The sequence below is a fragment of the Gossypium hirsutum genome, chromosome A02, assembly GCF_007990345.1.
Source record: "Gossypium hirsutum isolate 1008001.06 chromosome A02, Gossypium_hirsutum_v2.1, whole genome shotgun sequence".
Classification (NCBI taxonomy): domain Eukaryota; kingdom Viridiplantae; phylum Streptophyta; class Magnoliopsida; order Malvales; family Malvaceae; genus Gossypium; species Gossypium hirsutum.
The window spans coordinates 4,720,390-4,745,608 of record NC_053425.1 but is presented as its reverse complement, the minus strand read 5'-3'; the positions used below and the strand labels follow the sequence as shown (position 1 = coordinate 4,745,608).

The 25,219-nt window shown below is 33.7% G+C and overlaps 1 protein-coding gene and 1 pseudogene across 1 annotated transcript; both read left to right on the top strand.

The window, feature by feature from the left end:
- Window positions 1-15,168: 15,168 nt before the first annotated feature.
- LOC107936223 (protein PSK SIMULATOR 1-like) lies at window positions 15,169-17,337 on the top strand (annotated as a pseudogene).
- A 6,032-nt stretch (window positions 17,338-23,369) lies between these two features.
- LOC107944988 (AT-hook motif nuclear-localized protein 20) lies at window positions 23,370-24,756 on the top strand. The gene has a single exon (XM_016878797.2). The coding sequence runs from the start codon at window positions 23,634-23,636 to the stop codon at window positions 24,519-24,521; it is 888 nt and encodes a 295-aa protein (XP_016734286.1). The 5' UTR covers window positions 23,370-23,633; the 3' UTR covers window positions 24,522-24,756.
- The last annotated feature ends 463 nt before the right edge of the window (window positions 24,757-25,219 follow it).

The following is a 25,219-nucleotide window of genomic DNA, read 5'->3' as shown; positions in this document are numbered from 1 at the left end:
GACAATGGATCGGTACTCAATGTCATGCCTTTAGCCACACTTTCCAAGATTCTGATAGATTTGTCCTATCTAAGGCCTTGCCATTCTACAGTAAGGGCATTCGATGGAACAAGACGAGAAGTTATGAGAAAAATTGAGATCCCTTTAGAAGTGGGTCCCTACATATACGATGTTGAGTTTCAAGTCATGGACATTACACCATCATACAATTGTCTCTTGGGAATACCTTGGATTTATTTTGCTGGAGCGGTCTCATCATCCCTTCATCAAAAGGTGAAATTCATCATGGATGGCTGTTTGGTCACTGTCGAGGGAGAAGAAGACATTGTAGCATCTATTTCTGCCGACGTACCATATATTGAAGTGAGTAAAGATGCTATGGAATGTTCCTTCCGATCTCTTCAATTTGTCAATGCCATATTTGTCGCTGAGGGAAACAGAATTCCCGAGCCAAAACTGTCAAGAAATACCAAGATGGGTGTCAAGTTGACTGTAGGAAAGGGAGCCCGAGCAAGGAAAGGTTTGGGAAGGTACCTGCAAGGAATAGTCAGGGCCCTAAAGCCAGTGCACCACAAGGCCCGATACGGTTTGGGGTTCCAGCCGGACATGGGTCAAAGAAGAAAACAGTGGAAGAAGGATCAAGAGAGAAGGATCGCGAGAACTTTGGGCCGAGAAATAGAATGAGAGCCCATAACGTACCCTCATTTGTCAAAAACATTTACATCTGCAGGAATAATATACACCAGACAAGATAATATACAAAGCACGCTGTTATTAATTGAAAGGGGTCTTCAGAATGTCAGTATAAATGTCATTGACAAAGAAGCTAACGCAAGTAAAGACGTCTCAAGGATACGCCCTTATCCCCCGGGTTTCATGTTGAACAATTGGACTGCCGAGGATCTTCTTGTAGTTTATAAGTCTTCAGAGTAATGCTCAAACGTTAACATTCTGTTATGTCCTTAGATATAATAGAATTCTTTTGTAAGAGTTTGCATTCGCTCTTTATCATTTAAATGAATAACAATAAAGATGCATTTTGTCACTATTTTTTTCGCATTATCGCTAATTTCATAATCATTTTCTCATTTCATAGCCTATACTCACATTTGCCTCATTGCCATGACATGACATTTCTTTGTTGATTCCAATACTTGGATGCCCCTCTATAGCTTCCTTTTCCATTCAACTTTCAGGTGCTCAGATATTGACGACATGAATAAGCCCGTTACGAATCTTGAAATTAATTTTGAGAAGGCTGTTTGCTTAGGAGAATTTGAAGCTGAAGAAAATGCTGAAGATTATGTCTCGTCTCCTAAATTTTTAAGAATGGTGGAACAAGAGAATAAACAGATTTTGCCTCATGAAGAATCTGTGGAAACAATAAATTTGGGCACTGAAGAGAGGAAACAAGAAGTGAAGATTGGGACTTCTATTTTAGAGAGTACCAGACATAGTTTGATCATTTTACTCCGCGAATACAAAGATGTTTTCGCATGGTCATACCAGGATATGCCAGGGCTAGATGAAGATTTAGTGGTCCATAAGCTCCCATTAAAGCCAGAATGCAAGCCCATCCAGCAAAAATTAAGACGGATGAGACCCGAAATGCTGTTGAAAATAAAAGAGGAAGTCAAGAAGCAATTTGATGCTGGCTTCCTACAAGCCTCCAAATATCCAGAATGGGTGGCTAACATAGTCCCGGTACCAAAGAAAGATGGCAAAGTACGAATGTGCGTGGATTACCGTGACCTGAATCGAGCAAGCCCAAAAGATAATTTTCCCTTGCCACATATTGACACGTTGGTGGACAACACAGCAAAACATTCATTGTTTTCTTTCATGGATGGATTCTCAGGGTACAATCAGATCAAAATGGCCCCAGAAGATATGGAGAAAACTACCTTCATAATGATGTGGGGAACATTCTGCTACAAGGTGATGCCTTTTGGGTTAAAGAATGCAAGGGCAACATATCAGAGGGCTATGGTGACGTTATTCCATGATATGATAGAGGTCTATGTCGACGATATGATTGCTAAATCCCGAGGGGAAGAAAAGCATGTAGTGAACCTCAAGAAGTTGTTCGAAAGGCTGAGAAAGTTTCAGCTAAAGCTTAATCCAGCCAAATGTACATTTGGGGCTACCTCGGGAAAGTTGCTAGGCTTCATTGTCAGTGAAAGAGGTCTCGAAGTTGATCCAGATAAAATAAAAGCCATCCAATAATTATCACCTCCGCGCACGCAAAAGGAAGTTAGAGGATTTTTAGGGAGATTAAACTACATCGCCCGATTTATCACTCAACTTACTAACCAATGCGACCCAATCTTTCGGCTTCTTCGAAAACATAACTCGGGAGAATGGAACGAGGAATGCCAGATGGCCTTTGATAAGATAAAACAATATTTGTCCAGTCCTCCAGTGCTAGTACCGCCAACTCTTGGAAGACCATTGATATTGTATTTGACTGTGTTCGAAAGTTCAATGGGTTACGTACTGGGGCAACACGATGAGTCAGGAAAGAAAGAAAAAGCGATCTACTACCTCAGCAAAAAGTTCTCTGAATATGAGGCAAAATATTCGCCTATTGAGAAATATTGTTGCGCTCTGGTTTGGGTAACTCGGAGACTCAGACAATATATGTTGTATCACACGACATGGCTAATTTCAAAGCTGGACCCAATAAAATACATGATGGAATCGTCGGCACTATCAGGAAGAATGACACGATGGCAGATCCTCCTTTCGGAATATGATATTGCCTATGTAAGTCAGAAGTCGATAAAAGGGAGCGCAATAGCTGACTTCTTAGCAACTCGAACGACAGAGGAATATGAGCCTTTAAGATTCGATTTCCCAGACGAAGACTTAATGTGCATCACAGAAATAGAATCCGAGTCATCAAAAGAGAAGTTATGGAAGATGTGCTTTGATGGTGCGTCAAATGCTTTAGGGCATGGAATTGGAGCAATCCTGGTATCACCAGACGGGAATCATTATCCGTTCACTACAAGACTAAACTTCTTCTGTACCAATAATATCGTAGAATATGAGGCCTGTATCATGGGGCTTCGTGCAGCTATCGAACGAAACATCAAGATCTTGGAGGTGTACGGGGACTCAGCCCTAGTAATTTACCAAATCCGTGGAGAGTGGGAAGTGAGAGACTCAAAATTGATTAAGTACAACGATTTAGTAGCTGGATTGATCAAGGAATTCAAAGAAATAACTTTTCATTACTTCCCACGAGAAGAGAACCAACTGGCTGATGCCCTGGCCACTTTGGCTTCAATGTTCAAAGTAAGTAGAGAAGCATAAATAATGCCCCTCAAAATGAGCATATACGAGGTCCCTGCACACTGTTGTAGCATTGAGAAAGAAGTAGACGGATGGCCTTGGTTCCATGATATCCTAGAATATATCAAGAATCAAAGGTATCCCGAACAAGCGAATGAGAACGATAAAAGAACAATTAGAAGAATGGCAGCGGGATTTGTTCTTGATGGGGATATCCTGTATAAAGAGGAAAGGATCAGATGCTTTTGAGATGCGTGGATGATGTTGAAGCCAGAAAAATACTTGAAGAGGTCCATGAGGGAATTTGCGGAACGCATGCCAATGGTTTCAATATGGCCAGAAAGATCATGAGACTCGGTTATTATTGGCTGACAATGGAAAGTGACTGCATCAATTTTGCCAGAAAATGCCACAAATGTCAAATCTACGGCGATAAAATTCATGTAGCCCATTCACCCCTTCATGTCATGACTTCTCCGTGGCCTTTTTCTATGTGGGGCATGGATGTTATAGGGCCAATTTCCCCAAAAGCTTCTAATGGACACCGGTTCATTTTTGTGGTTATTGATTACTTCACAAAATGGATAGAAGCTGCTTCGTTTGCCAATGTGACAAAGACTGCAGTTTGTAGATTTTTGAAAAGGAAATCATTTGTCGATATGGTTTGCCTGAGAGAATCATTTCAGATAATGCCATGAATCTGAACAATAAGATGATGGAAGAAGTATGCGAGCAATTCCAAATAAAGCATCATAACTCCTCGCCTTATCGCCCAAAGATGAACGGGGCTGTGGAAGCAGCCAACAAAAATATTAAGAAGATCATTGGTAAAATGACTGAGACATATAAAGATTGGCACGAGAAACTACCATTTGCTTTGTATGCATATCGCACATCTGTGCGAACATCTACAGGAGCAACTCCTTTCTCTCTGGTTTATGGAATGGAAGCTGTGCTACCTATTGAGGTTGGGATCCCCTCTCTGCGAGTCTTAATGGAATCAAAGTTAGAAGAAGCAGAATGGCTACAAGCTCGATATGATCAACTGAACCTCATTGAAGAAAAGCGTCTCAGGGCAATTTGTCATGGACAAATATACCAGAAAAGAATGATCACAGCCCATGACAATAAGGTACGGCCAAGAGAATTCCATGAAGGAGAACTCGTGCTGAGGAAAATTCTCCCAATACAAAAAGACCTGCGAGGAAAATGGGCACCAAATTGGGAAGGACCATATGTCGTAAAGAAGGCATTCTCAGGAGGAGCTTTGATCCTTACCGAGATGGATGGGAAAGAGTTGTCAAATCCAGTGAACTCAGATGCTGTGAAGAAATATTATGCTTAAGATGAAAACCCGAAAAGGGCATCTTAAAAAAAAAAGGGGGATCAAGGCGAAAACCCGAAAAGGGCGTCTTGATTAGTACAAAAAGATTAGGATGAAAATCTAAGAGGGCGTCCTAATGAAACAAACCTGGCGGTCGAACAATCAGTCAAGCAGTGAGGCTACAGTATTTGAAGCATTTCTGAAAGCTCAAAATCTTCTACGCAAGAAGCCGCGCTCGAAAAGATTTTTGATTGAGGAACGAGGAAGAGTTCATGTGTTGAATATCTAGAGCATTTGTATCCGTTGAATACGATCCTTTCTTTCTTTTTGACATTTTTTACTCTTATTGGTTAACTTGCTTTATTTGCCACATTTGAAATAGATGAATATGAAATATCATTTTTGTCCCTATCTAACCTTTTTCATGCATCTCATTATGTGTTTATTTACATGATAAATGGTGAAATGACATACTCTAAACAAAAGAAATGTTAAGCATTACCTGGATGAAAATTTGATAAGCACAAGAGTCTCAAAGTAAGAACAAAGTTCAATCGGGGGCAGAAGAGTGATATCTGAGAAACGTCGATTGCTCGTGAAGCTTGAAGACAGGTATAAGGCCTGAAGAGAAAGTCGAGAATCAAAGCAATGAACACAGATCCTCAACAATCGTGGCTAAATGGACATACGACAAACATGCTTAAGGAGCACTGCATAATCATGTAGGCATAAAAGCATTTAAGACAAACATGTGCACATCATGATAACATCATACATGGCATATACAGGTACTCCAACAGAGCAAGAAATCTTGAATGAGAGTCGCACTGAATCAAAGGAAAAGACACCCGAATTCTACCAAAGGACAGGTTTTGGTATTTTGATGTTTTTAATTCATGCTTTTCAAGGGAAATAAACTCATATTGCGAGAGATGAGTTGAGCCTCAAGACACGTTGAGGTATTTTTAATTGTTGTTTTCAAAATCAACTCATATTGCGAGAAGTGAGTTGAGCATCGGGGCACGCTGAGGTATTTTTAGTTTTAAATTGACTCATATTGTGAGAGGTGAGTTAAGCCTTTTAATTTTTGTTTTTCAAAATCAACTCATATTGCTAAAGGTGAGTTGAGCCTCGGGCATGCTGAGGTATTTTCAATTTTTGTGTTTTAATTTCAACTCATATTGCGAGAGGTGAGTTGAGCCTCAGGACACGATGAGGTAATCTCAATTTCTGTTTGTCAAGAATCAACTCATATTGCGAGAGGTGGGTTGAACCTTTTAATTTCTACTTTTTCAAAATCAGCTCATATTGTGAGAGGTGAGTTGAGCCTCAGGTCATGCCAATGTATTTTTAATTTCTGTCTTCATTATTATGTTTTTGAAAGAATCAGCTCATATTGCGAGAGGTGAGTTGAGCCTCAGGTCACGCCGAGGTATTTTCAATTTTTGTTTTCATTATTATGTTTTTGAAAGAATCAACTCGTATTGCGAGAGGCGAGTTGAGCCTCAGGTCACACGCCGAGGTATTTTCAATTTCTGTTTTCAATTTGTCTTTCAAAAAAAATCAACTCATATTGCGAGAGGTGAGTTGAGCCTCAGGACACGCTGAGGTAATTTCAATTTCTGTTGTCAAAAAATCAACTCGTATTGCGAGTGGCAAGTTGAGCCTCAGGTCACACGCCGAGGTATTTTCAATTTCCGTTTTTCAATTTCTGCCTTTAAAAAAAATCAACTCATATTGCGATAGATGAGTTGAGCCTCAAGACACGTTGAGGTATTTTTAATTGTTGTTTTCAAAATCAACTCATATTGCAAGAAGTGAGTTGAGCCTCGGGGCACGCTGAGGTATTTTTAGTTTGACTCATATTGCGAGAGGTGAGTTAAGCCTTTTAATTTTTATTTTTCAAAATCAACTCATATTGCTAGAGGTGAGTTGAGCCTCGGGGCACGCTGAGGTATTTTCAATTTTGTGTTTTAATTTCAACTCATATTGCGAGAGGTGAGTTGAGCCTCAGGACACGATGAGGTAATCTCAATTTCTGTTTGTCAAGAATCAACTCATATTGCGAGAGGTGGGTTGAACCTTTTAATTTCTACTTTTTCAAAATCAGCTCATATTGCGAGAGGTGAGTTGAGCCTCAGGTCACGCCGAGGTATTTTCAATTTCTGTCTTTATTATTATGTTTTTGAAAGAATCAGCTCATATTGCGAGAGGTGAGTTGAGCCTCAGGTCACGCCGAGGTATTTTCAATTTCTGTTTTCATTATTATGTTTTTGAAAGAATCAACTCGTATTGCGAGAGGCGAGTTGAGCCTCAGGTCACACGTTAAGGTATTTTCAATTTCCGTTTTTCAATTTCTGTCTTTCAAAAAATCAACTCATATTGCGAGAGGTGAGTTGAGTCTCAAGACACGCTGAGGTAATTTCAATTTCTGTTGTCAAAAAATCAACTCGTATTGCGAGTGGCGAGTTGAGCCTCAGGTCACACGCCGAGGTATTTCAATTTCCGTTTTTCAATTTCTGCCTTTCAAAAAAATTGACTCATATTGCGAGAGGTGAGTTGAGCTTCAGGACACACTGAGGTAATTTCAATTTCTGTTGTCAAAAAAATCAACTCGTATTGCGAGCGGCGAGTTGAGCCTTAGGTCACACGCCGAGGTATTTTCAATTTCTGTTTTTCAAAAAAAAATCAACTCATATTGTGAGAAATGAGTTGAGCCTCAAAACATGCTGAGGTATTTTCAATTTCTGTTTTTCAAAAAAATCAACTCATATTGCGAGAGGTGAGTTGAGCCTCAGGACACGCTGAGGTAATTTCAATTTCTGTTGTCAAAAAAATCAACTCGTATTGTGAGAGGCGAGTTGAGCCTCAGGTCACACGCCAAGGTATTTTCAATTTCTGTTTTTCAATTTCTGCCTTTCAAAAAAAAATCAACTCATATTACGAGAGGTGAGTTGAGCCTTGGCTCACGCGCTGAGCTATTTTCAATTTCTGTCTTTCAAAAAAATCAACTCATATTGCGAGAGGTGAGTTGAGCTTTAGATCACACATTGAGGTATTTTTTCAATTTATATTTTTCAAAAAAATTAACTTACATTGCGAGATATGAGTTGAGCCTCGGGTCACATGTCGAGGTATTTTCAAAATCTGTTTTTCAGATTCTGTTTTCAAAAATTAACTCATATTGCGAGAAGTGAGTTGAGCCTTAGCTCACGTGCTGAGCTATTTTCAATTTCTTTTTTTTTTCAAAAAAATTCAACTCATATTGCGAGAGGTGAGTTGAGCTTTTTAATTTCTGCGAGAGTTGAGTTGAGTCTTTTAATTTCTATTTTTCAAAAATCAACTCATATTGCGAGAGGTGGTTGAACCTCCAGTCACATATCGAGGTATTTTCAAAATCTGCTTTTCAAGTTAAGTTTCAAAAATCAATTCATATTGCGAGAGGTGAGTTGAGCCTTGGCTCACGCGCTGAGCTATTTTCAATTTCTGTTTTTAATGTCTGTTTTTAGAGAGTCAATTCATATTGCGAAAAATGAGTTGAGCTCAGGATCACATGCAGAGTAGAGAATAAAGATTGAAGCTGATTGAAGACGTCAGATTTTGTCTCCTTAAAGTTGCAGTGGAGTTGATCGAGGGCATCAGATCTTGCCTTTCTGTAGTCGTAGAAGAGAAGACCAAAACCTTATCTCACTGAAGCGATAGAAGAGCATATTGAAGTTGTAGATCTTATCTTTCTGAAGTTACAGTGAAGCGGATTGAAGCCACAAATCTCATATCCTTGAAGTTACATTTGAACAGATTGAAGCTACAAGGCATATCTCCGAATTTGCAGTGGATTGAACCAAAGCTATAAGATGCGGTGGACTGAAAAGGGACTAACTAAACAAGAAGAGTTCCAAAGCAAGTCAAGACCTAGCAAGATCGGCAAGTTTGGTCTTCCTTGAAAGTCTTTGCTCTATTATCGTTGCACGACAATGAGCAAAGAGGGGCAGCTGTAGAAGCCCAAATTGCCCGGGCCCGATTATATCAAAACCCAACCAAACCTCTAAACCCACTAAAACCCTTAACCCATGACCCATTTACATCTACCCAAACCCATTACAAAACCCAAATATTAAACCCAATTCAAAAGCCTATTAAGCCCTCCCAAAAAAAAAACCTAACCAAAAAAAAAAAAACCTAACCCAAAAAGAAAAAGAAAAACCTAACCCCCTCCCAAAAAAAAACCAAGAAACCCTAGCCACCTAACCACTTTCCCACTTGCCCCATTTTTCCTCCCATTTTTGATATCCATTGTCTACCACCACCACCTACAAAATAGAAAAAGAAATAATAGAAAATCATGTAAAAGATGGCTATAAAAAGCCATTCAAAAATCATGTAAGGGGGGATTTTACAAAGATTGAAAAAGGAGACAAACACAAAATCCCTTCAAATTTTGAACACAAAAGAAACATCAATAAAAGGTTGCATTTTTTTCTTTTTCCTCTTCTTTCGAATCTTTTTTTCTTTCTTTTTTTTTTGTGTTGTTTTTTTCTTTCTTTATATATACATATATTGTTAAGAAAAAAAATTACCTTTTCCGACCACCGTGAGCGGTGGCCGGCGCCGGTGACGGGCGGCGGCCGACGATCGGCCGGTGACCGGCCCCCCTTGGCCGGATTTCCTTTCCCCCCTCCCTTCTCTCTTCTTTCCCCCTTCTTTTTTTTAGGTATTTTATATATATTATGTATATATTTTTTAATGCCATTAGTTATATATTTCTTATGTATATATTCTTAAATACTATTATATATACATATATATATTTTAAATACCATATTGTGTATATATTATTATTACAAATTATTACTATTGCTAGTATTATTATAACTATTATTATATTAGTGTATATTTTATGTACATATGTATATATATATTTTTGTACATATCATTATTTTATATTATTGTTGTAAATTTTTTATGTATATATTTTTTATGTACGTTTCCTAATATTTTCTTTTATTGTAGATATTATTATTATATACTTTTATTATATGCATATATATATGTATTTTATGTACATATTATTATTTATATTATTTTTACCAAATATATCATTTTTCCTATTTATTATTAGTACATGATTTGTTTTTATTTTGTAAATATCATTATTATTGTTATTCTAATATTCTAGTATTCCATGTTAATATTTTCATTAATGATATCATTTTTTGCGTCCTTTATCTATTTTTAATTTCTCACTTTAGGAATATTTTTTCTCATGTTTTAATTAATTTCAAAATAAGGCAATGTACCGATTTAATATTAAGCCATCGATTTCATCGCTATGTTGGGTGAAATTCGTCGGCTTGTGTTAAAAAACGGGACACCCTTTCTAAAAAAAAAATCGAAAACTAAAAATTCTCATTTTTCAATCGGATCACGATTAAATATTATATTGAACTCGTATTTTTGAAAATCAAGTCAACACATGTTTATGAGATACCAATTTTGGGAGTCGCGAGGGTGCTAATACCTTCCTCGGGCGTAACTGACTTCCGAACCCCAATTTTTCTCTGGACTTTCACGTAGACCTAAATTTGGCCTTCTTTTTGTTTTAAAATAATTTTATTAGGTATCCGATCACACCTATAAAAAAGGATCGGTGGCGACTCCCTTTACTAATAAAATCGAAAGTTAGTTTTCAAATGCTTAATAAATCACCACAATTAGTGACCAAGCGAAACTAATTAAAAATTTTTTTACGTCGCTACAAATACTTCAACCATTCAAGTTAAATTGGACTAATTTATCAATTTTCGTAAAGTATGAAACTCAATTTGAGAAATATCAGAAGATGGAAATTCATATTAACCTAAACAAGTAACAATTCCCGCGTTATAAAACTTTGCCAAAGATTCTGCGATGGAAGAAAAGAAAAAAAAAAACATTTGATGATTGCTAAAGAAGTTGTTTACACTTTGATGACTTTTGATAATTATGAATCCAATTATCCAATTGCTTAATCAATCAATCAAATTAGTCAAAAACAATGCCAACCCCACCATGAAAGTGCCACTCTACATATGTCATTTCCATCAAAAGCAACCCAATTGTGTAATACGTAAAGTAGTTTTTGTTACAAAACATATTACGTATGTTTGTTAGGAGTAAATCAATATCACACACGTATATAATAAGATTTAAATTTAATATGTTCGACTAATATTTCGTGTATAAAATTTTTACATTTTTATAATATTTATATATTTTTATCAACAGTAAATCTGATCAATCGATCCAAAGTTCTTTTAGTATTACATGTTTGATGTAATATTTTAGATATTTTTTAATGCATAATTATTTCTCACCCATAAAATTTGAGTCCAAACTCAAACCTATTGGGGAAATTTGGAGAGAAAATGTAAGCATATCAACCAACCCCTTTTGCTTGCTGATTTCTCCTTGCAATGTAACTTATCCTGAACAGCTAAAGGATGGGCAGGTTGTCATGATAAGCACTTTAATTTTTTTGAAATTACAATTTTGTTGTCAACTAATTGAGCTATTTATTTCACTTACATTTTTTGGTAAAAAATAGAAAAACACAAAACCATTAAACAAGCTCCTTAAAGGGATCCTCAAGCAATCTTGATCCTAGACCTCAAACAATCTTGATCCTAGACTTCTGTTACGAATTATCTTAACAAAATTATTTACGATTGCGTTTTCGCAGCTCGTTCATATACATGTATAAAAGGAGAAAATTTTGGAACCAATCACATTATCTCATTATAACTTTTCTCCAATTAAATTAAATTCATTAATAAGATATATATAAATCAACAAATTAAATCATTTTATAAAAATATTATATTCTTTAAGGATTGCTTTATATTTATTTAATTTAAATTAATAAGAATTGAATTGAACACGAAAGCAAAAGAAAAAAAAAAGAAAATTATTGAGTGTTTTGAGCCCACAACAATATTATCTTCGGTCAAAATTTTGTTTCTCATCTCTATCGAAAATTTTAAGGGGTTCATAGAATGAGAATGCCTCAAAATGCTTGAAAATATAAAACTATAAACCTCAAATCATTATAGAGAACCTAACAAGTGATTGTAAAAATTGAAAGCGGACTTCTTCTTGAACCAAATTCGAATCCTAAAACTATTATTGTTGAAAAAACTTTACCTGAACATTACTTTTCACTCAAAACCATGAAACGAACAACATCATGTATTTTAAAAAATCATTTATAGAGGAAAATGCTAGTCGGACCCTCAACGAAAATGAAACATCATATTATTAGTAGTCATATGTTTGTTGGAACAAACATTGGATTTTTCATAGATGTTATTTATTTATGTCCCCAAAATGAAAATCTGTGGGTCTGTCCGTTTGCAGCTTGGTGCTGAAAGATCATAAGCTGTTAGCATTGCCATGACTCAGTTCTTTTGTTTCTTTTTGTTGAAATGAAATGAGAAGAGGAATTGGAATTTGAAGCGAGAACCCCATCTTCAAGCTTTCTTTTTGTCATTATTTAATTGTTTACTTGACCTGTTTTTATCAAGGGTGGCCAACCCATGTGGCTAGTTTTTCATCCAACAACCTCTTCTTTTTTTTTTTTTTTATGTTAGATTACACCCAAAACTCTAATAATTTCCTTTACTACAAGTTGCGTTTGAAAGAAGAGATAAATAACTATTTAGTCTGAAATTTGAGGAGGGTCTAATTTTTTTTAGTTAAGCACCGGAAATTGTTTCTACGTGAGACTTGAATCTTTTTGTCTAAGTAATTTGTAAACCTTAATTTCAGGCCCTAATGTGAAAAATTGTCAAGTTCAAACTCAATGCGGCAACAATTTCTAAATTCAGAGATTAATTGGACAAAAAAAATTCAAGCTCCTATGTGGAACAATTGCCAAATTTAGGACTTAAATAAAAATAATTCAGACCCAATATAAAAATAATTGTCAAGTTTAGACCCAAAATAGTAATTTAACCCTTGAATTTTTGTTATATTATTTTGCTTCATTGAAAAAGATAATTACTACAATTTGGAGTTTCTATTTACAAGAAGTAATAATTTAAAAATAGAGAAAGAGATTAATTAAATTTTAGATTTCTTGGATGGATTAAAATTTCAGATTTGTTGGATTTCATAATTTAAAAGATTAAATTTTAGATTTTAGATTTCTTACCCAACTCGAATTAAAATTTTACTAGAAAAATTAACGAATGGTTTAATTTTAATTATTAAAAATATTTTAATAACATGAATAATTTTAGATAAATTCCAAGTACAAACCAAATAGATTTAGGTAAGAGATTTGGAATTGTTGTTCTGCCACCCTACCTAACCCAACTTAGTTAATATATACACATAGAAGAGGGATTTCCTTATATAATCTAAAAATTAAAATAAATTCATATATGTTCGATCAATATTTATCGATCCAATTGTTATAGTTTATGATTTATTTATATAAATTATGTATGTCAAATTTGATGTAAATTTTAAACTTCTAACTATTTATTTTATGTAAAATAAAATCAAACGTTAATATATATTAATATATAGATATTTTAATGATAAATAACGATTAATCATAAAAATAATCATATAAACAATACAAAAATGTATAAATACTTTAACTTTACACTGTATATAATTTGTAATTGATCAAAATTTGCTGGATTGAGAATTAGACCTAATTTTAACAAATGCACATTCAAAGTTTAGACTTGCAGTAAAAATTTTGTAGACATATTAAGTAAAAGGGTCCACAACCAACATCCCATTACCCTACATTTCCTTCTTTAGGATGGAACTCTTTGATTGGATTTGGTTGGGAAAAAGCTTAGAAAATGTAACCTTTGACTTGAATTAAAGGAGTTAATATTGTATCGGTTGATTTGTTTTTGTTTTGGTACGTTTTGAGGCTTTAGGTCTATGCCCACACCGAAATCCCGTCCATCCCTTCATCGTTTGCAACATGTTGTGTGAGAAAGCTTCATCAATGTTTGAAACTGCAATCACTATCGTTATACTTTGTTAGTAGTGGATCAGGACTTCAAAGAGTGTCATTGTGTAACCAAAGTTTGCATGGTGAATATTATTTGTTTCTTAGGTACCCAAAAAAAAAATCTGTCGAATCTAGCAATTGCTCTTCAGTCTTTACTTTCTGCAACTATCAAAATGAAAGTTGTTCCAACAATATTCTACACATACTTTGATTATTGAAAGTAAAAAGATAATTAATATTAAAATAATTTTATTGATAATTATTGTTTAAAATTTTCATGTTAAAATTACAATTAAAATAGATAATATGTAAATAAATATTTAAGTTAAACATTTATCTAAATTTTAAACTTTTTGATTTTCTAATTAAAATAAAATTTATTATTATCATTACTTAATATTAAAATGGTTATCATTATGTATCAGAATTAAATTGATTTTACTATATACTTTGTCATATACTATACACATATAAATATGATACACCAATTATTATATATAATTTGAATAATTTATTATAGGTTTGATTATATATATATTTTTTACACAATATCTAGAACTGTCAGTAGTCCCTCCTCAACTCATATGTAGGAAAATAATGCACTTTAACACAACAATACTTATTCCAATCGAACTAAGACTCAATCAACCAATTACTCTATATATTAAAATTCACAATTTGCCCACTTTGGAAATGCTGTATTCCCCATGGAGAAGGTATAGGAGATTAATAAACATTTTATTTTTGGGACCATGTTTCTTTTCTTTTTCTTTTTCTTTTTTCTCCCCCCAAAACCCCCCAACTAACAGTCTATAGCAACATCTAATGCATTCTCTCCTTCACATATACATTCATTCATACATGAAAGCTTTTATGGTGTATGTGTGAAAAGTGTGAAATATTTGGGTTGGAAACTAAGTCAAACTACTTTCTAAATATGTTGGTTTGGGTGGGTTTGGGTGCTTCTCTTTTTGACCAATAAGAAAAAAAAATTGGGTCAAAACCACTTGATATCTTAGTACTAATGAGGTCTCACCTTTTAGGTGGTGATATCAACCACAATATAAGTGAACCTTCAAATGTAATGAATACCATTAATGTACATCTCAATCAGTAAGATCCTAGTGCTAACACAATTTTTTTTTGTCTTGTTTAATATAGAAATTAAATAAAAATGTTCATCTCAATTAGCAAACTCTACATTTGATGTCCTTTATCAGATTATGTTTATAGGGTTGTTGGATAAAAAGTTAAATTCAAATAATATTTTAAAAAAAAATTTTGATACTATATTTGAATTAGATTTCAACAAATGGAGTAAATTTATTTAAGTTAATTTAATTTAATCTATATTAATCTGTCAATTTTTAATTTGACAAGAAAATATATATTCGAGTGTATGAATAGTTTATCTTTTAATTAAAGTTTTGGAAAAGATTATCATGCTGTTTATTTACAAATCATAATTAGTTGATTAATTAAAAAAGGGGTAAAATCGAAAGAGAAATGAATATCCAATGCAAAACAAAGCTCTCATAGACAACATTCAAATACCACCATCCCTTCTTTTTTTTTTCAAACACTCACACCTCTCTCCTTTCTAATTTTCAACCCAAAAGAATTAAAATGAACTCGGAAGGATTGTCTTCTTCTTCTTTAGGGAAACCCCATTTTTAAAAATAAGGAGATTTTCAGTTTCAGCTGTTGAGACCCCAAAAGGCAAAGAAGCTCTCAACTTATTCAGCAATGGTAGCAGAAACTTGGATACATAAACTGGGAAGCCAGGTAAGTTCCAATCTTAAACATGCTTTTCTTCTCGACCCTTCTTCCAAGAAAAAGAACACCCAAAACAACCCAACATCCAAAAAGCATGAAACTGTCGGTATCTTGTCTTTTGAAGTTGCCAATGTCATGTCCAAAACTATTCATCTCCACAAATCCCTGTCTGAACCCGAGGTTTCTAAGCTCAAATTCGAGATCTTAAACTCCCAAGGCATTTCCAATTTGATTTCTTCTGATGAGAATTACCTTCTTTCCCTTGTTTTAGCTGAAAAGCTGGATGAGTTAAACAAGGTTGCCAATGTTGTCTCTAGACTAGGCAAAAAATGTAATGAACCTGCTTTAACAGGTTTTGAACATGTTTATGGAGATGTAATTAATGGGGTTATTGATGTTAGAGAGTTGGGATTTTTAGTCAAAGATATGGATGGAATGGTTAAGAAAATGAAAGCTATGTTAATTCCACTGCTATTTGTATAATGAAATGGAGGTTTTGAATGAATTAGAACAGGGTTCTAAGAAGTTTCAAGCAAACCCTCATGAGGAAAGTAAGAGAGCTTTGAGCAAAAATTGATTTGGCAGAAACAAGATGTTAGGCATCTTAAAAATGTTTCACTTTGGAACCAAACATTTGATAAGGTTGTTGAGTTGTTGGTTAGGACTGTTTGTACTGTTTTTGCTAGGATTCTTCTTGTTTTTGGGGAGTCTTGAGAAAGGATAGTAATTTGGGAGGGTTAATGGCGGTTTCGTGATCAAGACCACGTCGTTGTTTCTAGGTATTTGAAACGGGTTCTTAGTAAGAGTAGTAGTGTTGGGAGTGGTCAGCCTGGGAATGTGACGGAGAAACAGGGAATGAGTTTGAAGCATAGGGGATTGATTCTCGAAAGGGTGAGTTCGGGTTGTTTCGAGTCGAGGATTTTGGTTTGCTTGTGGGACTAGTCCTGGGAGGTTTTTCACTGATTGCCTTAGTTTGAACCGTTCAGTTCAAGGTACGGGGACAGCGGCAATGATGATGGGAACGTTGGTTGTGATGATCGAAGTAGCCAGATTTCGGGATGTTGTAGTGTTGCAAATGATGGGCCGAAGAGAGAGCGGCGCAATAGCTCCCCTTTTCTTCAGTCCCAATGTAGTGTTCTTTTGAATGAAAACCAGAGACAATCCAAGTTTGGTGTGTTGAATAATGCACAATTTGGTCCTAAAAGTAGGTTAGCATATATGCTTCACCCTCCACTGTGGGAGGTTCTGCTCTTGCCTTGCATTACGCGAATGTAGTAATCGTCATCGAGAAGTTGCTGCGGTACCCTCATTTGGTCGGCGAAGAAGCTCGAGACGATCTGTATCAGATGTTGCCAACAAGTCTGAGACTGTCTCTGAGGACTAATCTCAAGTCCTATGACAAGAACTTGGAGATATACGATGCTCCATTGGCTCACGATTGGAAAGAAACTCTCGACGGGATATACATTGGCTTGCCCCAATGGCACATAACATGATCCGATGGCAAAGCGAGCGGAATTTCGAGCAGCAACAAATTGTTACTCGGACGAACGTTCTTCTCCTCCAAACATTATATTTTGCAGATAGGGAAAAGACCGAAGCAGCTATCTGTGAGCTTCTTGTTGGGTTGAATACATATGCCGTTACGAGCAGCAGCAAAATGCATTGTTGGATTGTGCAAGCAGTTTCGATTTCGAGGACTGCATGGAATGGCAGATGAAATATGGAAATTCGTACATTGATTAATTACGAAGTTCGAATATTACAAATACATGTAGAGATTTGTAGAGTATTTTTCTTGACCCTCGTAGTTCAACAAGATGTTAATATCTCAGTTACGCATGGAAAGGCTTTCCCTGTAATCAAAGCTTGAAGTTGATTAATGTATCCACTTTTGAAGGTATGGGAAATTTTTACTTTTTCAGTATATATAATTGGATTAATTTATAAAAAAATATATTCGTATATGAAGGGTTAAATATTTGATGCACTTACAATCTATAATTCTATACGCCTATCTCACTAATAGTGCATAGAAATATATACCGTTAACGTATTAAATATAAATCCATATATGTTTCTTTGTAGTTCCTTGCTAGTTTAATGCAATCAATTTATATGGTGTCCCAATATGAAAGTAGCTACCGATGTAGTGGAAGCATGCAAAATGAATAGCATTGTTGGTTTTAAGCATTCCTGAACTTTATATATATATATCATCATTACCCCGTACTTGAATGCCTTAATTTCATGAAGATGTTAACTGATAATGAGAAACTGGCATTCATCATGTTCAAGTGTCACCCTTCTATTCCCCTTTTGATGGGATGTCATGGGGACATCCACTCATTAGTTTTCTGGCATGAGGGCTTTTTTTTATCTACTCATTGCACCTTATGTTGCTTCCATGTTCGAGTACTTATGTCTATTCCTCCAATACATGAAAATCTTTTGGATATACCTGTATACGGTGCTTAATTAAAGTTCAAGTAATATAGCATTTGTTTCATCCTTTCAAACTTCAACATGTAATGATTGTTGCTGGGTGGAATTTGCATTGTGAAATTAGGATTTGTCAATGTTGGAAAACAATCCCCATTAAACTTATCTCAACTATCCGTATGAACTTAAAATTGATATTTGAGAGGATTTGGAATAAACTTGAATTTTATATTCAGCTAATTCAAAATATGAGTTGGGTTTAAGCTTCAATATCTAGGGTTCGAGTTAAACTTGATCATTGATTGAGTCATTCGCCTAGGTCTGAAGGTTTACTCAAAAAGTGAGAGAGTTTGAGTAAAAATATAAGCTTGAAAAATGGGTTTAGACAAAAAATAAGGCTTGTTTTCTAAACAATGGATCAAGCCTCTAGTAAGACTTTTCGGCCCGAGCTTAGCTCAAATCTACCTAAATTTTTTTCTACTATTGTTTGTTATTATTTTGCCGCAATTTTGTTATTATATTACTATTATTTTGTTATAATTATTTGGATATTGTATAACTTTATTTTATTGTTAATTTGTTACTATTTTAGATGTATTTGCTTGCTAAGCTGCAACTATTTAGTATTATTTAAATATAAATATGTTTTTAATATATTTTTAATTTATTGGAAAACATTTATTTTAATGCTTTAGTGTATTGATATATTATATTTTTAAATTTATTTTTATATTAAAAAGTTTTGATACTGAACAATCAGACTCGGGTTTTAACATTTTTATCTGAGTCGAGCTTAGGCAAAATTTAGGCTCATTTTCTGGATTGGGTCAAACTCAAACTTAAAAAACAGGTTAAAATTTGCATTGACCCAGTCTAAATCTGACTCGGACCATAATCAGGTCTAGTTGGAGCCTGACTCGTGTTTTAAGTGTTTTTTTTTAATTTGTAATACTTCTGATATTATAGCCTCCCTGCCATCATATGCAGTCAAATGGCCAAAGATTGGTGCTTACCTTGTAAATAGGCTACTAGTTTAGGGACAATCGATGAGGTGGTATCTTCTGACAATTACTCACATAATTTATTACAATTTTAACCACGCAACTGATTTAATCGATTTAATAAGTTGGATGAATTACATTGGTTATGATGATTAATTTAATTTTGTATGCTGTTAAAATAGGTTAAGTAGATTAGTTATTGGCTAATGTTTATTTTTTAAATAGTTAAATATATTTATAATATATATATTTTTAACTAAAACTCAATCCAATTTGTGTTTTATTCTTCACAAAAACAAACAAATTTAAAGATAATAAAATAATAAAATATATTATTTCATATTAATATTTATGTATTTTAATAATTAAATTTAAATAAAAATATTTTAAATTTATTTAATTTAATTTGAGTCGGGCCGATTCAAAAACAAAAGTCCTTGTCCAAATCCAAACTCATGGACAATTCTACTCGACACCTATGAGCATTGAGTTTCTTTGAATTTAATGTATTTAATTTTGATTAATAGGGAGTTTAGCCCTAATAAATACAAAATGGCCTCGAGTAGTTGTGGCTCTGTTAAAGGAATACATTGCTCTAGTAGTTGTGATGTTGAGGAGGAAAACAAGAAGAATGAAGAGGGTGGCTCATACAGTGGTGATTTGCTAAAGCCATTTGGTGGGAGGTTAAGCAAGGTAGGAGCATAAAGAGAAGAAGTTGAAGAAGAAGATCCTCTTTTAAGGCTAAGGGTGGGGTGTTATATTCAAGGTTGACTACCCTTGGCATTAGGTCTTGATACACGTCTATGTTGGTCTTGTTGTGGTTAACCTCTTAACAAACATGATAGCCTTCTAACTAGGCGACAATAGAACTAATAGATTTAGCGATTCGATTGTGATTAGATTGATGTGGATTTGAAAAGAGCCTACATGGGCTATCTGTGTAATTGTGTAATGAAGAGACTCAACATTTGTCTTGGCAAGATAGTTTAAAATCACTCCATGTGTCGAGCATGCATGTACTGGCGAGGACCATAGTTGGAGGGATGCCACCCATAGATAAGATTGTGATTGGTAAGGTAAGGTGACAAAGCACATTCTAACAAGATATGCATAACATGTGGATATGGTAATTTTGATCAATTGGTTATTTAATCTAGTATTTATTATTGTTAATATTTAATTTTTATTTTGTTACACATAGTATATTGATTGTTTTGTTTTGTGCACTATTAGGTTGAGGAATGAAATCTTCAAATTGACAACATGCACGTTATCTAATGCCAAATAAAGAGTAAGGTCGACTAAAAGCATGTCTAGAGGCAGCAGTTTTTTAATATGTATGTAATACTTCAAAATCCAATGCAATTATCGTTGCTTATAGCTTTGTGGAAAGATGGACATCAAAGACTCTCAACTTCACTTTCCTTACGATGAAGTGACAACTATGTTGAAAAATGTAGCCATCATCATGATCCTTCCAATTGAAAGTGTTGTTGTCACTACTGTGACTCTATATGATTGGTGGAATGCTTATGATATAGATAAGTTTTGCTAGAGGAACTCACTCTTATCCCCAAATATGGTTGGGAGTTCACCCTACTAGCACTCTTGTATCGAGTACTTAACAAAGTGGCCGATTGAAATATAAAAGAATTTAACGGTTAGTCATCCTTCTATAAATATGAATGTAAATATGAATACTATTTATAAAACTGATCCCATTTCATCCATTATCTTTTCACTAACGAAAAGCTAAAAAATATTATATTCAATTTAGAAAGTATACATGCATTTAAGTTTTTATAATGTGCCAACTGAGTCTTAGTTTAATTGGCATGAGTATTATTACTAATCCAAGAGGAAGTGAGTTCGCTTGGCATAGACATTGTTACTAATGCAGGAAGAGATTTTTATTTTTATAACGTACATTTACAGATTTCAAAACAATTTGGAGCATCACTTATTATTACAAATCTAAATTGATAATTAGGCCAGAATTACTTGCCTATTTATCTGTTTGGGTAATGCTGGATCATAGTGAAACATGCCTAGCCCAAAAACTACAACTGAATAAAGTGCCGGCCGGCGTAAATCAACTTAAAGCCCGAGAAGGCACAAAGCATTACAAGCCCAAATGCTTGCACACAACGTATAATACCCTTGCATTGTACATCTTTTCGTCATAGCAAATTTTGTTTTATTATTTTAACATTTTCAATTATAATATTTGTTTATTCATTATTCTTACTTAATAGTTAATATTTTTTCTACATCAATTAAACATATAAATATATTCATAAATATTATTAATTACATAAAATAATTTATATAAATTAATTATTTACTGTAAAATTATATTTTATATAAATTTAATTTAATTTAATTTCTTCAATAGTTATTTTGTTCTCTAACTGTAATGATATCACTATTACATTTGAATATAAATATATTTTTTAAAATTGATTTTAAATTTATCCTGATCAATTTTATTATTATAGTAACTAATCTCATCACGATTACTTGTTTTAATCTGTAATCAAATTTACTGCCCATTAAACCTAATTATGAACTCAAATTGAATTCTTAACCTTTTTCCTTTCCACATCAACTAAGGGTCCGTTGTTTACATTAAAAAGTTTTACGAAACATATTTTTGCATTTCCTATGCTTGTTTCATAGAAAATAATTTGGTCAATGGAAAATAAGCCATTTTTCCTATAAAATGAAAGCGTAAGTTATTTTCCGAAAAAGAGCTCCTCTGTAGGTAATTTTATTTTATATAAAAATCAACTTACATCAAGTTTAAAATTATTATGTTGATAATAAATTTTATTTTTATTTTAAAATATTAAATATTAATAAAATTTATATATTTAATATTATTAAACATACATATTTAATTATTTATATTTAGTCATATAATAAATTATTAATATATTAATATAATTTATTATTTTAATAATGATTTAATATTTAATTTTATTTTAATAATAATTTTTAAAACAATAATTATAAATAATATTCTTAACATATTATTGAAAATATTCAATATAATATTTTAATAATAAATATTTATTGTAATTATAAATATATTAACAATAAATGTTTGTTGTATAAAGGTTAAAATATGTCATAAATCTATATACTCTTCACAAATTTGTAATTTAGTCTGTATTTTTATTTTCAAGAATTTAGTCCCTTTACTTTTAAGATTTGAAAATCAAGTCCAATTATTGACATTGTTAAATTTTTTGTCAATTTTTTTGATGTCACATTTTTAAATAAAAAAATACGACCTTGATAGTTATGTTATTAAAAATGATGTTGTAATGAACCTGAATTTAATAAAATATTTTTAATATATGAAAAAACAATATAAAATATAAAATTATAGATTAAAATAAACTCAATTAAGCAATAAAAATATAAGAAAATCTCCAATATGTTTGTTTCATTCAAAACAACTTTATGAAATATGTTTAAGAAATCTATCAAATAATAAAAAATATTTTACACAAATTTATTTAAACATAAAAAGATATTAACTTTTTCAAAAAAATAAATTAATTTCTAAAAATTATTTTCCGAAAAGTCATTTTGGATCCTAAAATGAAAATGAAGCCGGAGACAATAATAATATACCAATAAAAATTGTGCAACTTGCTCAATTGGTCAAACTCTTTTGTCTGTTTAAAATAGGTATTATTATATGTAAGATAGTTTAGGGTGTGTTTGGTTTTATTTTATTATCATAAATGATGCTGTTCCCTATCATTCGTCACCACTAATTAATGATATATTGCACCGGTATTGGAAGCTTGAGTTTCTTATATGCCGATTTTAAATTATGAATTTTAATTTTATTTGTTATATAAATGGTAGAATGAAATGTATAAATTCTGTATATAAGTTAACTGAATTTTAATGTATTATATATATTTTAATAAATATATAAAATTAGTTTTGTCAAATTCACCATTTTTAGAAATTTCAAAATCATCATTACTAAATATATATATATCTAATAAATCTATTGATTAGATAAATAATCACGAATGCATATAATTTATATAAGTGAAACTGCTTAAAACCACATATAACTTCTCCTTAACTCATAAATAAAAAAAATAATACACTTCAACGTATTTGAATCAAGAAACTCCTACCTTGACAATAATGTAGAGACACAAGAAAATAACACGAACAACACAACTTAAAAATTAATATGTAATTGAGAACATTATTATCATATTAAAGTAACACTAATAATTCACACAAAGCCTACAGCTACCTAAATAAAGAACACACACAAACATACAGTTTCAACCTAGAAAGAAAGAAAAGAACATTTGATCCAACCTTTGTTTTCAAGTGTTGGTATAGTTCTATTTATTTATTTATTAATTTTAAATACTTCAATAAATTTATCTCTTAGTGCTTTAGTTTATTCTTTCTTTCTCTTTCCTTTTTCTCTCCTCTCTCTCTCTCTCATTTTCTTTCTTTCTCTGTGTTGATGCTACCACAAAAAGGTTCTTTGTTTTTCTTCAAACATTTTTGGGTCGTTGATCTTCTTTGTTCCCTCTTCAACACAGATTAATTAGTTCCCTTTTGTTGTTGTTGGTCTTTCTCTCTACAATCGATTCCCAGTTTTAAAATTGCATCTAATTCTCTTGTTATCTCAAGAAACCCTTTTAATTGAATTGTTAAAACAAAGCGAAAAGATCGACCCAGTTCTGGTTTTTGATCGTCGGTTTAGTTTATTTGAGTTCAATTTGCAGCTATGGCGAATCCTTGGTGGGTTAATCAAGTGAGTTTACAAGGCATGGACCCGGCAGGTAATTCACCAGGGTTAGACAAGCGTGACCTTGAGATTTCAATGAACGACATGGGAAAAAGCAGAAACAACGTCGGAGGGGATGAAGAAGACGATGATAGGGACACCGGCGACGAGCCGAAAGAGGGTGCTGTCGAGATCGGTAACCGAAGACCAAGAGGCCGACCTCCAGGCTCCAAAAACAAGCCTAAACCGCCCATTTTCGTCACCAGGGACAGTCCAAACGCGCTCCGTAGTCACGTCATGGAAGTTGCAAGCGGCTCTGATGTCGCTGAAAGTATAGCCCAATTTGCTCGGAGACGACAACGTGGGGTTTGTGTGCTTAGCGGCAGTGGCTCCGTAGCAAACGTTACACTAAGACAACCGGCAGCACCTGGTGCTGTGGTTGCTCTTCAAGGAAGGTTCGAAATCTTGTCTTTGACTGGAGCTTTCTTGCCTGGACCAGCACCACCTGGCTCAACAGGGCTCACCGTATACCTAGCTGGCGGTCAAGGACAAGTCGTCGGCGGTAGCGTCGTCGGTTCACTAGTCGCAGCAGGGCCTGTTATGGTCATTGCAGCAACCTTTGCTAACGCAACTTACGAAAGACTGCCTGTAGTAGAAGATGAAGAAGAAACTGTCAGTGGTGGTGGTGGCGGCCATGGGGATCAGATCCACGGTGGAGCAACCAATTCTCCACCGACAATCAGAAGCGGCGGCAGCGGCCCGCAGTCAGGTCTGCTTGATCCATCTTCACTTCCAATATACAATTTGCCTCCTAATTTAGTCTCCAATGGAGGAACACAATTAGGGCATGAGACATATGGTTGGGTACATGGTCGACAGCCTTACTAATAATAAATCCCGACCATAGCTTTTATATATAAGAGAGTGAGACATGATTTTCATAGATTTTTCAAAATGTTGTGTTTGAATCTAAAAATAGGGAGATTGAGGGATAAAATTGTGAAAAAAAAGAAAAAAGAAAACCTAGGTGATGATCTCATTGTATATTAATTAAACTATCTCTCTTTGCTTTGCTTACTTTTATGTTTCCAATAATAAAAGATTATCTAAATCTTTCATCTAACCTTATTTTCTGGGATTACCCTTTTCTTCTATAGTTCCTTTGATAATATATATATATTATGATGGAGTGGACATTTACAATATAGATACATGCATGTATAGTTCCTTTGATTATTTTCTGACATTCAGTGGCATCTAATGCATGTCTAAGCTATCATACCAAAAAAAAAAAACCCTTTTTTAGTTATATATACATATTCATTGGCATGCATTAATTCCCTGAATGGAGAGCATTGCATTTTGCTCCCCACATGTCTTAACCTAACCAAACCAGCCTCTTCCATGGCAGTATGGCTCTTGTGTCTGCAGCCATTTTTTAAAAAGGATCTAGATCAGTTCTTTAGGAACCCCCCTTCTTTGAATTTACACATTTGATTGAATTGGATGTCTCCATTTTCATATATTTTGACTTGAAAATGTTTAAGGAGAAACAAAAAGGGTGAATCTGAAGCTGATATTTTGTA